This window comes from Sinocyclocheilus anshuiensis, unplaced genomic scaffold (assembly GCF_001515605.1).
Source record: "Sinocyclocheilus anshuiensis isolate Anshui unplaced genomic scaffold, SAMN03320099.WGS_v1.1 scaffold1240, whole genome shotgun sequence".
Taxonomy (NCBI): Eukaryota; Metazoa; Chordata; class Actinopteri; order Cypriniformes; family Cyprinidae; genus Sinocyclocheilus; species Sinocyclocheilus anshuiensis.
Genome location: NW_015542555.1, coordinates 1,493,009 through 1,504,412, shown reverse-complemented (window position 1 = coordinate 1,504,412; position 11,404 = coordinate 1,493,009). Strand labels below are relative to the sequence as shown.

At 37.0% G+C, this 11,404-nt stretch overlaps 1 protein-coding gene across 1 annotated transcript in view; it reads left to right on the top strand.

Annotated features, from left to right (window-relative positions):
* The first annotated feature begins 1,015 nt into the window (after positions 1–1,015).
* The window catches only part of LOC107694365 (atrial natriuretic peptide receptor 1-like), a 107,827-nt gene continuing 97,438 nt past the window's right edge, over positions 1,016–11,404 (top strand). The window contains exons 1-2 of the mRNA XM_016494057.1: positions 1,016–1,628; positions 2,597–3,373. Coding sequence (XP_016349543.1) covers positions 2,626–3,373 — 748 coding nt within the window. The 5' untranslated portion in view covers positions 1,016–1,628; positions 2,597–2,625. The remainder of the gene's footprint in view (positions 1,629–2,596; positions 3,374–11,404) is intronic.

The following is an 11,404-nucleotide window of genomic DNA, read 5'->3' as shown; positions in this document are numbered from 1 at the left end:
AAGAATGCATGTTCTGTTGTTTTATCTATTTGTCTATCTATCTATCTGTCTGTCTGTCTATCTATTTTTATTATAAAAAATTAGTGCTGTCAAACAATTAATCGCATCCAAAATAAAAGTTTTTGTTTGCATAATATATGTGTGTTCTGTGTATATTCATTATGTATAGATAAAGACACACGCATACAGTATATATTTTGAAAATATTTACATGTATTTACATGTCTATATTTATATTCATAAAATGTTTATTATAAATAAATATAATTAATATATAAACATATTTATCTGAAATATATACATGCATGTGTGTGTGTGTGTGTATATATACATAATAAATATACACAGCACACATGCATATATTATGCAAACAAAAACTTTTATTTTGGCTGCGATTAATCACGACTAATCGTTTGACAGCACTATAAAAATATTAGTTATGTCTATTCTACAGTTCAATCAGCTATCAATCTATCAAATATTCTATTTATCTGTCATTCTGTAGATCTATTGTTCTAACTATTGATTGATTGATCTATCGATCGTTCTATATTTCAATTGCTCTGTCTATCTATCAATATATCAGTTTATCATTCTATCTATTGATTGCTCTCTCGATTGTTCTAGCCTATCTTTTGTTCAACTGTTCTATCTGTCAATCGATCGTTATTTTGATTGACTGGCTATCTATCTGTCTGTCTGTCTATCATTTTGTCATTCTGTGTATTGATCATTCTCTTTCAATCGACTGTTCTGTCAGTTGTTCATTTCTTTGATCGAGTGTTCTGTCTATAAATTGATCACTCTTTCAAGCAATTGTTCTATCTATCTATCTATCTATCTATCTATCTGAGGTTCTGATGACAGAGACGGGGTAATGATGCCACATGGCTGCGCAACAGTGCTGTAAACATTCTTTCTACATCTCTCTCTTTCTCCTCCTCCTCTCCCGCCTGCACTTAGACTAGCACAGTGTGTCATTCCCTCTCTCAGTTCTCTCCTCCTCCCACCTTGAGCTTCACGGCGCTTTGACTGGCCCAACAACACTCATTGGATGAGAACAGCCTTCAAACATAGACGTGCAATCACATTAAACCCGCACCTTTCGTTTTATTTTGTAAAATAAAAAAGTCGAGTTTTGTAGATGCAAATGTAAGCTTGTTTTTCACTTTGATTTCACTTTTTGTTGTGACATCGCGCGCATACTGAATCAAATCTACACCCGCTGAGATTTTGCCCATCTTCTCCAGTCGGGACAAGAGCAAGGAGCAGAGGACATGTTCAACAGTTTTTAACTAAAGAAGCCTCAGTACTCATTAACAAATTTTCCAAGAAATTCACAGGCGCACCAGGAAAGGGAAAGATTTCCTCTTTGCGAATCCCGTTTCCTCAGCGCATTCGGAGAAAGAGGAGAGCTTGAGAAATCATGCTGGTTTCTGTGGAGAGGGTCACGATACTAAAGTTTCGCTCCTGTAAGTTGGATGAGTCGGTTTGAGCTGTAAAAATCAACGTGTTTTCTCTGAGAGAACAGGAGTTTTTCGCCGCATTCACGAGACACTGATTTTAATTTTTGGAGGAAGGCTAGGATTGCAGAGGGATTATGACACCAAATGACGACCTGATCTGTGGTAAAATATGAATTGAACTATTTTTACTGTTCTTGACTGTTAAATTATGTTTTATATCAAAAGTGTGCTGTAATATATTAGGTTGAAGGGTTGAAGTGAGAGCGCGCTCTTGCGTCCCCGTCGACTACGCCGTTGGTCTGTAGCATACACTTGCGTCACGTTTAAGAAGTTCAACGGGTTTTTTTTTTTCAGCTTTGCGTTTTAAGATGTGTAAGATGAAAATAGTTAAGCTAAACTGTTAGTAACGCGTCTCCAGACCCCCTGGTTCAGTTTCATTCGTTTGCGCTCCGTCCAGATGTCGTTGAACGCCAGAACGCGTCATATGCAACATTACATATCGTAGTCTACTCAATTATGAAAAATATATGGTCACACTTTATTTTGAGGTCCAATTGTCGCTATTATCAAACGATTAACTACGACTTTTACCTCAATAAACTTCTAATGTGTTGCTTATTAATAGTTAGTATGGTAGTTGTTAAGTTTAGGAATTGGGTAGGGTTAGGGATGTAGAATATGGTCATGCAGAATATGTGCTTTATGTATACTAATAAACAGCCAATATGTTAATAATTGGCGTGCTAATAAGCAACTAGTTAATAGTGAGAATTGGTATACTAAAGTGTTATCAGATATATAGGCTACAGCATAGGCTATATTTGATACGTGTACTCCTATGTATATTTTTTTCCTAGCAAAGCCATTAAAGAACCATTATGGGTTTCCCAAAGAACCTTTCATGAAACCGTTTTTAAGAGAAGCATTTTTTTTTTCTTAGCGTGAAGAACCTTTTAATTATCGGAAGAATCTTTTTTTCCACTGAAGAACCTCTGCTTATTGTTGTAGATGTTTTTATTTGTACACAATTTTCTCGTTTAATTTCTGTCACAAGTAACTTTGTGAATGAAGGACATTTTCAGTTCTGCTGAAAGTATGTCTCAAGTGTGTCTCTGTCTTGATGTTTTCAGAGTCTTAGTCCTTCCCATCTATTTTGAGAATGGAAGTGTTCCTGATGGGGCCGCTGAGGCTCACTCTTCTAGTTCTGCTGAGCGGTGTGTCATTTGGAGTGGTTGAACTGGAGCCCCTCGCTCAAAACCAGCCTAAGTCTCTCAGTCCCCATCCACCTCAACAGAACATCACCCTGGCAGTCATCCTGCCTCTACACAACACTGAGTACCCCTGGGCATGGCCCCGGGTCAGCCCTGCCTTGCACTGGGCCCTGGACAAGGTGAACTCTGACCCCAACCTGCTGCCAGGCTACCATCTACAACTGGTTTTCAACAGCAGCGAAAACAAGGAAGGAGTGTGTTCGGATTCAGTGGCTCCTCTCGTGGCCGTGGACCTGAAGTTTTCATATAACCCCTGGGCTTTCATCGGGCCGGGATGTGACTACTCGTCCTCACCGGTGGCCCGTTTCACCACACATTGGGAGGTTCCGATGATCACGGGTGGAGCGAGAGCACTAGGTTTCAATTTGTACTCATCCATCACCAACATCGGCCCCACGCACAAGAAGCTGGGCGAGTTTGTGGTCAGGATGCACCGGCATTTCGGGTGGCACAAACACGCCCTGCTCATGTTTAGCGATAATAAGAACGATGACCGGCCGTGCTACTTTGCCGTGGAGGGGCCGTACACACAGATGCGCGAGGACAACATCACGGCAGATGACATGGTGTTTAATGAGGATGATGAACCCGTCCGTTATGAAGTGCTTCTCCGGGACATCAGCCAGAAAGCCCGTGGTAAGTGTGACATGCGATGGGGTGGGAAAACGATGTCAAGTACTAATGGCAGGCTGATGTTAGATGTCACATATGTCAAATGAAAAAGCTCTTGCTCACATTGTCTGACTGTCATTGGTTTGAAGAACCGATCTAATTTTTTTTGGCTTGGACTTGTTACGTGTTGTCATTTATTGTAGCACATTCCACTAAAAAAACAACTATGTTCACACAGCAGTGTAATACAGTTGCCAATCCCATTTGGAACGATAAACACCCTTGTGAAAAAGAAGTGTGCTTTATTGTACTGAATTCGCACTTGGAGTGTACTTTGAATCTTAAAAGTATATTTTTATATAATTCATTTCTTATTTATTATAATATAGTATTATTGAAGTAAAAGGCCACTTAAAGAGAGTACACTTTCATGCACTTTGTAGTAATATCAAATTAAAAGTTTATTATTTAAGTACATTTAAAATTTTAATAAACTTTTGTCATGCTTTAATGAGGTACACTTATTTTGATGTGTTGACTAACATACTTAAGCACATGTAAAGTACTTGATTATAATTGTAACTGTAGTGTGTTATTTGATATTAAATTGAATGTAAATTAATTTAAATGTACTAAATTGCTGCTTCATCGTTACAAATATGTAATTACAAAATATATAATCAAAGAAGTAATCTAAAAAGACAAAAGAAGTAATTATTAAATTACATATAAATATGTACTTAAGACTTACTTCAGTGGGTCAAAAACACTCTTAAGTTTACTTAATCGCATTTAATATAAATTTACACTATAATAAATTTTTATTTATAACATACAGTTAAGTGTCTAAAAACATTACATTCAGTTTATTCTTTTAAAGTTATTTCCATAATAAGTACTGTTTTTAAAAGTAGGTATGGTTGTGTTTGATTACGAAAGAAACTTGAATTATAATCAGACTCAGTACATGAAATATAAAGTCACAGCTGATTTTTGAGAGGAAGTTCAGTTAATATGTGTATGAAAAGACCTGCTGTCGTCACATCATTGATGTGCAGTACGTTACATAAGTCTGGCTATATCATTCCTGCCTGTCACTAATGTGAGTGCTATAAACCACTCAGGTTATGAAAAATTTAAAAATATTGTGAGGCTGGGGAGTTTGGAAAGAGTTGGAACCAGTATTTTGAAATGCCAAACAGTTGAGAATAAGAATCAAATCCGTGAAGACGATAAGTTTTGTTATTTGCTACAGGTATATGGGTTTCTTTCTCTGTGGTTACATGCATTATTCATGAGTTAGAGAAGAGGATTGTCCCTGATGCCTGTCTATGCAGACGTCATTTGATCCATTCTTGTCACCCTTTAAATATACAGGACGATTTGAGAGTCACACCTGGTATAAAAATGGAATATGGTTGTCAGTCTTAAACATTAGCAAAGTTTACATGCAACCGAATAATCCATTAGTAATGGGATTGATGGCTCAATTGCATTGAAAATACACCTCACTCGGTAGATCTGAATAAAATTTCAATAGGATTGGAAAGGGTGATGCAGACCTGAAGTAATGTGATCAATAGGAACGAATTTCTCAATCAAATTCAAACCTACCTTCTGTACGTGTGGAGTGATGTGTATGTTTTCATACCTTTTATGTCTTATGAACATGTGTATGTTTATGTAAGTCTTATGTGTTACAAACTGGTAAATGGTGACTGAATACTTACTAAATATTTGCTTAAAAAGCTCTTTTGATGTATATGTCAGCTCCGGTAACATTCACTTTATCTGGTTCTGAACATGGCAACTGCGCTTATGTTGAGGTTTTGTTTAGAATACATGAACTGCAAACAAACAAGTGAATCTGATTGCGAAAGTTCAGAATATGAAATCAGACTGGATTCATTCAGATTGAGGAAAATGAGTGCATGTAAACATAACTATTGACTCTATGAACAGCCGATTTGTTCAATTGTAAAAAAGAAAAAAAATACAAGCAGTAGCATTTTTTTCTGTGTTTGGAAGGGTAGGGTGGTTACAAAATACAACATTAAAATAATTGTACAGATATGACAATATAATCTAAAAAATACTGCATTCATTTCATATTTCAGCGGTAGAATATGACAAATTACAATTACAAAAGTACACCTATTACATCCTATAACAATGTGTGCTTAGATAAGATAAGAAAAGAAGAAGAACATTAAATTTGATTGCTAATGCAAATATTGACAGAAATGTGACTGGCAGGTTTATAATGAGAGCCTATAGACTTTTATTAAGTGCAGATTTATTACTCAGGTCTGTCTGTGAGCTGCCACCGATCCCGCACAGGTGAACAGAAACAAGAAGCAGAAGCCCCTCGAGCTCATCTGTGCCTGAGGCTGAGAAATGAGTTGACGCAAGCACAGCTCTGGAAACAATTAACTCAGAAGAGATGCACTCTACCTCGTCCCCGTGCCCTTATTCCCAGGGTCTGACAAAAACAACTGAGCATTTCATAAAAATTTGTACGGGTAATAAAATCCTGAGAATATGAAAATTGGAGAGAGACACACTCCGAAATTGGGAGAGACAGAGATATACTGAAATGTCGAGAGGGGAAAGAGTGCAAACGGAATAATTTTGAGAAAATTACTGGCTCACTGTTGGCTTCACACACCAGGAGACATAAGAGTCAAGGTCGTCTCCTCTTCAGGGACAGAATAAAAAGAACTGTCAGACAGGTGGAGATTGATAGATGCAGAGAGTTAAAGAGCTGAGAGAATAGATGAGTGTTTGTCCCCTCGCTCTTATTCTGCTGTTTTTTGTAGTTAATGGAGCAAAATTGATTCACTGATGCGTAGTGATTCAGAACTGATCCATAAGAATTTTTAGTTATTGTTAATTATTTTTTAAAAAGCACATGTAGGACAAAGCATTATGAATAAGTGATGTGTACAGCAGTCTAAAGGCGGCGCACACACAATGCATCTGTAGGATCTGTTGCACATATTTATATCATTCAAAAGGTGCATTTAAACAACAAACAAACATACACTTGAGCCTTCAGATAAGTGTCACAGCCAAGGACAAAAAGGTTGAATGGACATACACTTTACATAACATCTTAAAGAAAACCTCCAGCCAGTGTTGTGTGTCATGACCTCTGTTTAAAGGAAGTATGTTTTTACAGGAAAATATATGGAAGCCTGTTTCTGCCACAGAACACAAAATAAATAAATAAAAAGCTAATATAGAGCCAGATTGGTCTCATTGATATTCATGCAAAAGATATGTTGCACAAATGTAGCCGATTCAGTAATAAACTCAATTTTAAACATTCAAAACTTCTTGTGCAAAGTTATATCTGTGAATTGTGTTTTGCATTTGTTAAAAAAAGATATGATAATCTTTATCATACACTGTAAATTGCAATTTGTTAACGTTACTTGAAAAAATCTTGCAGACTTATTGCCATGTGAATTAAGTTTCAAATATTTGTGCATCATATCTTTTGCATGAATTATTAATGAGGCCAGTCTGTCTCCATATGGGAATTGTGATATTATCTCAATTATATCTTTATTTGTTGCAGTTCCAAGATTATAAATATCACAATTTTGATTTACTCACAATCCTGACTTTTTTCCTTCCTTGCCTTGAGTTTATATCTCGCAATTTCAACTTCTTTCTCTGATTTGTGGTTTTGTGCCACACTTATCACTTTTTTCCTCTAAATTGTGGGTTTATAACTATCACGATCCGTTGGAGCATGGGATCGAGGAAACGAGGAGACGTAGAGATTTTCCAAAACAAGAGTCTTTAATTATCCAACAGGAGACACAGAACACAAGGATGACGTTCACAGACATTCAATACCAGACAAAGAACTCAAAACAGGAAACACTTTAAATACACAAGACTAGAGGATGGGATGACGAGGAACACCTGGATCTAATGTAATAATGTAAATTAACATTAAATTGCACATGAGGGAAAACTGGGTCATGGAAAGCACGTGGGGAGCAAAAACACAACACAGACAGTCCAGAAACCTGACAATAACACACAATTCAGAATTTTTAATGCAGTGTGACTTTATATCTTAACATATGTATCGCACTGCGAAATTCACACTACGATATAGTGTCCGATTTGTGTATTATGAACTCATCATTTTTGAAGAAAAAAAGTCTTAATTGCAAGATGTCATTTCAGAATTGTGAGATCTAAACTCACACACATAGTGTGTACTATTTAGGATGGATAGTATGTGAAATTTGGATGCAATCTAAGACAAGTCCATAGCTGCGTTTACGTTACTCCAGACTGCATGTCTTGCCCCAAGTGCCAGTAGATTCAGCGAATGCTTTTCCTATCTTGCAGCATGTACCCAAGAAATAACTGCAGTGTGTCTGAATATTGACTCCCTATCTGTGTGAGTAATTGCTGTCTAGAGCTATAGCAGAGTGGTGAAAGAACTGTGAGTGTGAACGGTCTTTAGCTGGGGCGCTCTGTGCTCAGACGGGGTCTAAATCTTCAGCTGCTGTGCAGGCGATTAAACGATTTAGCTTGTTAGATGGCATCCTTTAATAAGGCTCTCCATTCCTTGATCTCAAAGTCACACACACACAAATGCATGTGAACATGCATTCGGACACAATCACACTCACATTTTCTGCATTCAGCTGGAGTCAACAACTCATTGTTCAACTGTTGCATGTAGTATCATGAAAATATGTCAGGATATGGGGACATACAGTATACGATATTCTGATTAAATACAAACATTGAAGTATTAAATCAGTATTTTATTTTTTTAATTGTATTTATTTTTTTAGACTAATTAACTGTGAATAAGACATTCCTGCGACCTCACTCACATGTGCAAATACAGATGTTGGCTATTTAGCACAATTCTAAAAATATATACTCACTGTGCTCAAGATTTAGCAAAGATTAACAAGCAGTCACTGGTTTAAATAATGGAATCAGCCCATTGGTATTTCCACATGAACAGAATCCCTTGTGACTTTTGTTCTTCTTGGCTGTGGTTTATGGTTTTATTTTGGCTTGTATGACTCCTGTTACTTTTATTGACCTTGTCATCCTGCCATTTCTCTTTTTGAGCATGCAATCAATCAATTTGCAGGCTTAGCTGGCACGGGGGTGGGGGTGCATTTGAGAAGGATACTTGCAAATGTCCTGCGGCTTTGTCCTCATCCACTGAAACTAATACTGGTGTTACGGCTACACGGGAGATTGTTTGACTTTTCTATAGTGATTTTAACTCAAATCATGCTGTGTGTTCTCTGTGCGTGCATATATAGACTTAAATACATACCCATATGTATTCAGTTTTATTACAACACAGTAATAAGCTGCATTATTTTCTTAAATAGCAATATTTGTACTTATATATTTTAATGTTTCAGAGTGATGATGCAAACTGATGTTAAAAATAATAATTATTAAAATAATAATTATTTGAAAAACTTGTATAATGTAATACTTTTTTATTATTATCAGTACTAGTAGTAGTAGTATCAGTATTATTATTATTATATAGTACCTTTCATAAATGCAATGCAAGTCAAAGTGATTCATAGGTAAGAATATAATAACATTTTAGACATTTCAGTAAATACATTAATATCATACTGAAATAGATAAAAACAATAAGCAAAAAAAGAAGAAAAAATACAAGAAAAAATTTTAATAGATAAAAAAAAAATAAGTTACATTTTAGAAGTTACTAGAAATAATTTACTGGGTCTCCTTGGAGGAGCCAGGTGGGGACCCAGAATACAGCCAGGTTGAAGGACCATGGTGGAGTCGAGGGAGGGAGGAGCAATGGTGGAGAATTTGCTAACGAAACCAGTGGGATGACAGATGAAGACAGAGCCGATGGAGGTGGAGACCCAGACGGAGTCGAGGACACGGACCCGGGGTGACACCAGAGGCCTGGAGGGCCAAAACAGAACCGCAGGCTCGCTGGACCAAGGTGGAGATGGGGGCTTGGCAGACCAGAGCGGAGCCGGTGGGACTAGGGACCAAGGCAAAGCCATAAGGAAGGAGGAACCCAGCGGAGCCAGTGGGATGGAGGGACGAGGCATATCCACAGGAGTAGAGGACCATGGTGGAGGCAGGTCAACGACTGACCAAGGTTGAGCCGGAGGGACAAGGGACTCCGGTGCAGTCCGAAGACTGATGGACTCCAGTGGAGCCGAGGAAGCGTGGAGCCCAGGGGGAGCCAAAGGTTTGGAGGGCTGAGGTGGAATCTAGGGTTCAGAGGACTGAAGTGGAGCCAGGGGACCCTCTTTCCAAGGCGGAGCTGGAGCCCGGAAGACCTGAGGCAGATCCACACCACAGAATAGAGTTAGAGAAGGAGCCGAAGGGCTGAAGGAAAGCATTGGAGGCCAAGGAACTGGCTATCTTCAGAAGAGGAGGTGGGAGAGGAGACACAGCAGACTTGAAGATGGGTAGAACCTGCGGGGAAGGGATGGGATATTCAGTTTGTTACCACTATTAAAATAATATATTGTTACTCAGGCCTAGTTTCTCAGCATTACAATGCCTGTTATGTGTGCCAATGTCACAGCACTGTTTTCATGACACTAAAGCGAATTTTCACACGGATGAAGCCTTGTTGTCTTTTTTTGTGGCTTTCTGAGGTCTTGAAGGAGTAATATGCTAGGAGTATAGGAGCTTGGAGGTTTGGGTGCTGCTAAGCCTCATTGTGAGCGTCAGTGCTCTGGCTGCTATGTAGGCGTCAAGCTAATTCAAACGGCATGCTTTTGTCCAAGAGCTGGATTACATCGTGAATTTGTGCCATTCGTGTCAGTGTTTACCCCCAGAGCGCTGTTTACTCAATCGAAGCTGCGATTTGTGTAGAAAGAGAGAGAATGAAAAAGAGAAATATGCCAGCATATAGTATCCTGAGGTAAGCTGTGGTCTTATCACCTATAATGGTGGAAATAGATCAGTCCCGTCATTCTAATTACGCACTAATGCTGCTCGCAAATGTAGTTTTTCTCACATTGCCACACATGATAGTAGCGGGAGCGTGACACAAATGCTTGTTTCCACATGGCAATATGGCTGGTTTTAGTGAAACAGAAAAGGTGAACAGTTACTTGCTAAGGTGTTTGAAGGGGTTGTCAGTGTATTGCTAAGTGGTTGCTACGTAGGACTTTCTGAGCCGTTGTCAGGTGGATTCTTACTGGACCAAGTCCAAAAAAGAAAAAAAAGAAAAACACCTTCAATTTCTTAATAATGTTTTGGTCATGCAAATCAGTTTCTTCTGCTTTGTTATAATAATAATAATAATTATTATTATTATTACCCATATGTATTCAGTTTAATAACAACACAGTAATAATCTGCCATTTTTACTTAAATAGCAATATTTTTACTTGTTTTAAAACATTTTCAGAGTGATGATACTAACAGATTAAAGTTTGTAAAAAGTTAATAGTTAATAGTAAAATAAAAGTTAATAGTAACAATAATACATAATAAAAATAAAAGTTAATAGTAACAATAATACATAAAAATACATATTATTATTATTATTATTATTATCATTATTATGTTTTTTTCTGTTTTATTGGCAGGTGAAAATTAAGTTTATAAAAATATGATAATAATTAATAATAATAATATTAATAAAAATAGCAGTAAAAAAAATGTTGTGCAAATCTGTTTTTCTGTTTCATCATTACATGAAAATTAAGTTTGATTGTTTAGAAAACTATAATAATTATAATTATTATATAATTATAATGAAGTAAATAAATAAATAATAATAATAATAATAAAAATAATAGTTTTTCATCAAGTTAAGTCAAATAATTAAAATTGGAAAAAACTAGATATATCGGATATATCGGCCACCATATCGGTATCGGCCGATAAATGCTCATTTTTTCTGTTATCGGTATCGGCCCGATAAGAAAATTTGGCCGATATCTTAAAGCTGATAAATAATGCATTATTTCCTTCAGAGACACTTCAGATGCGCGCTGTTCGTTTGCAGCCTTTTGTGCAATTGTACGTTGTATTATT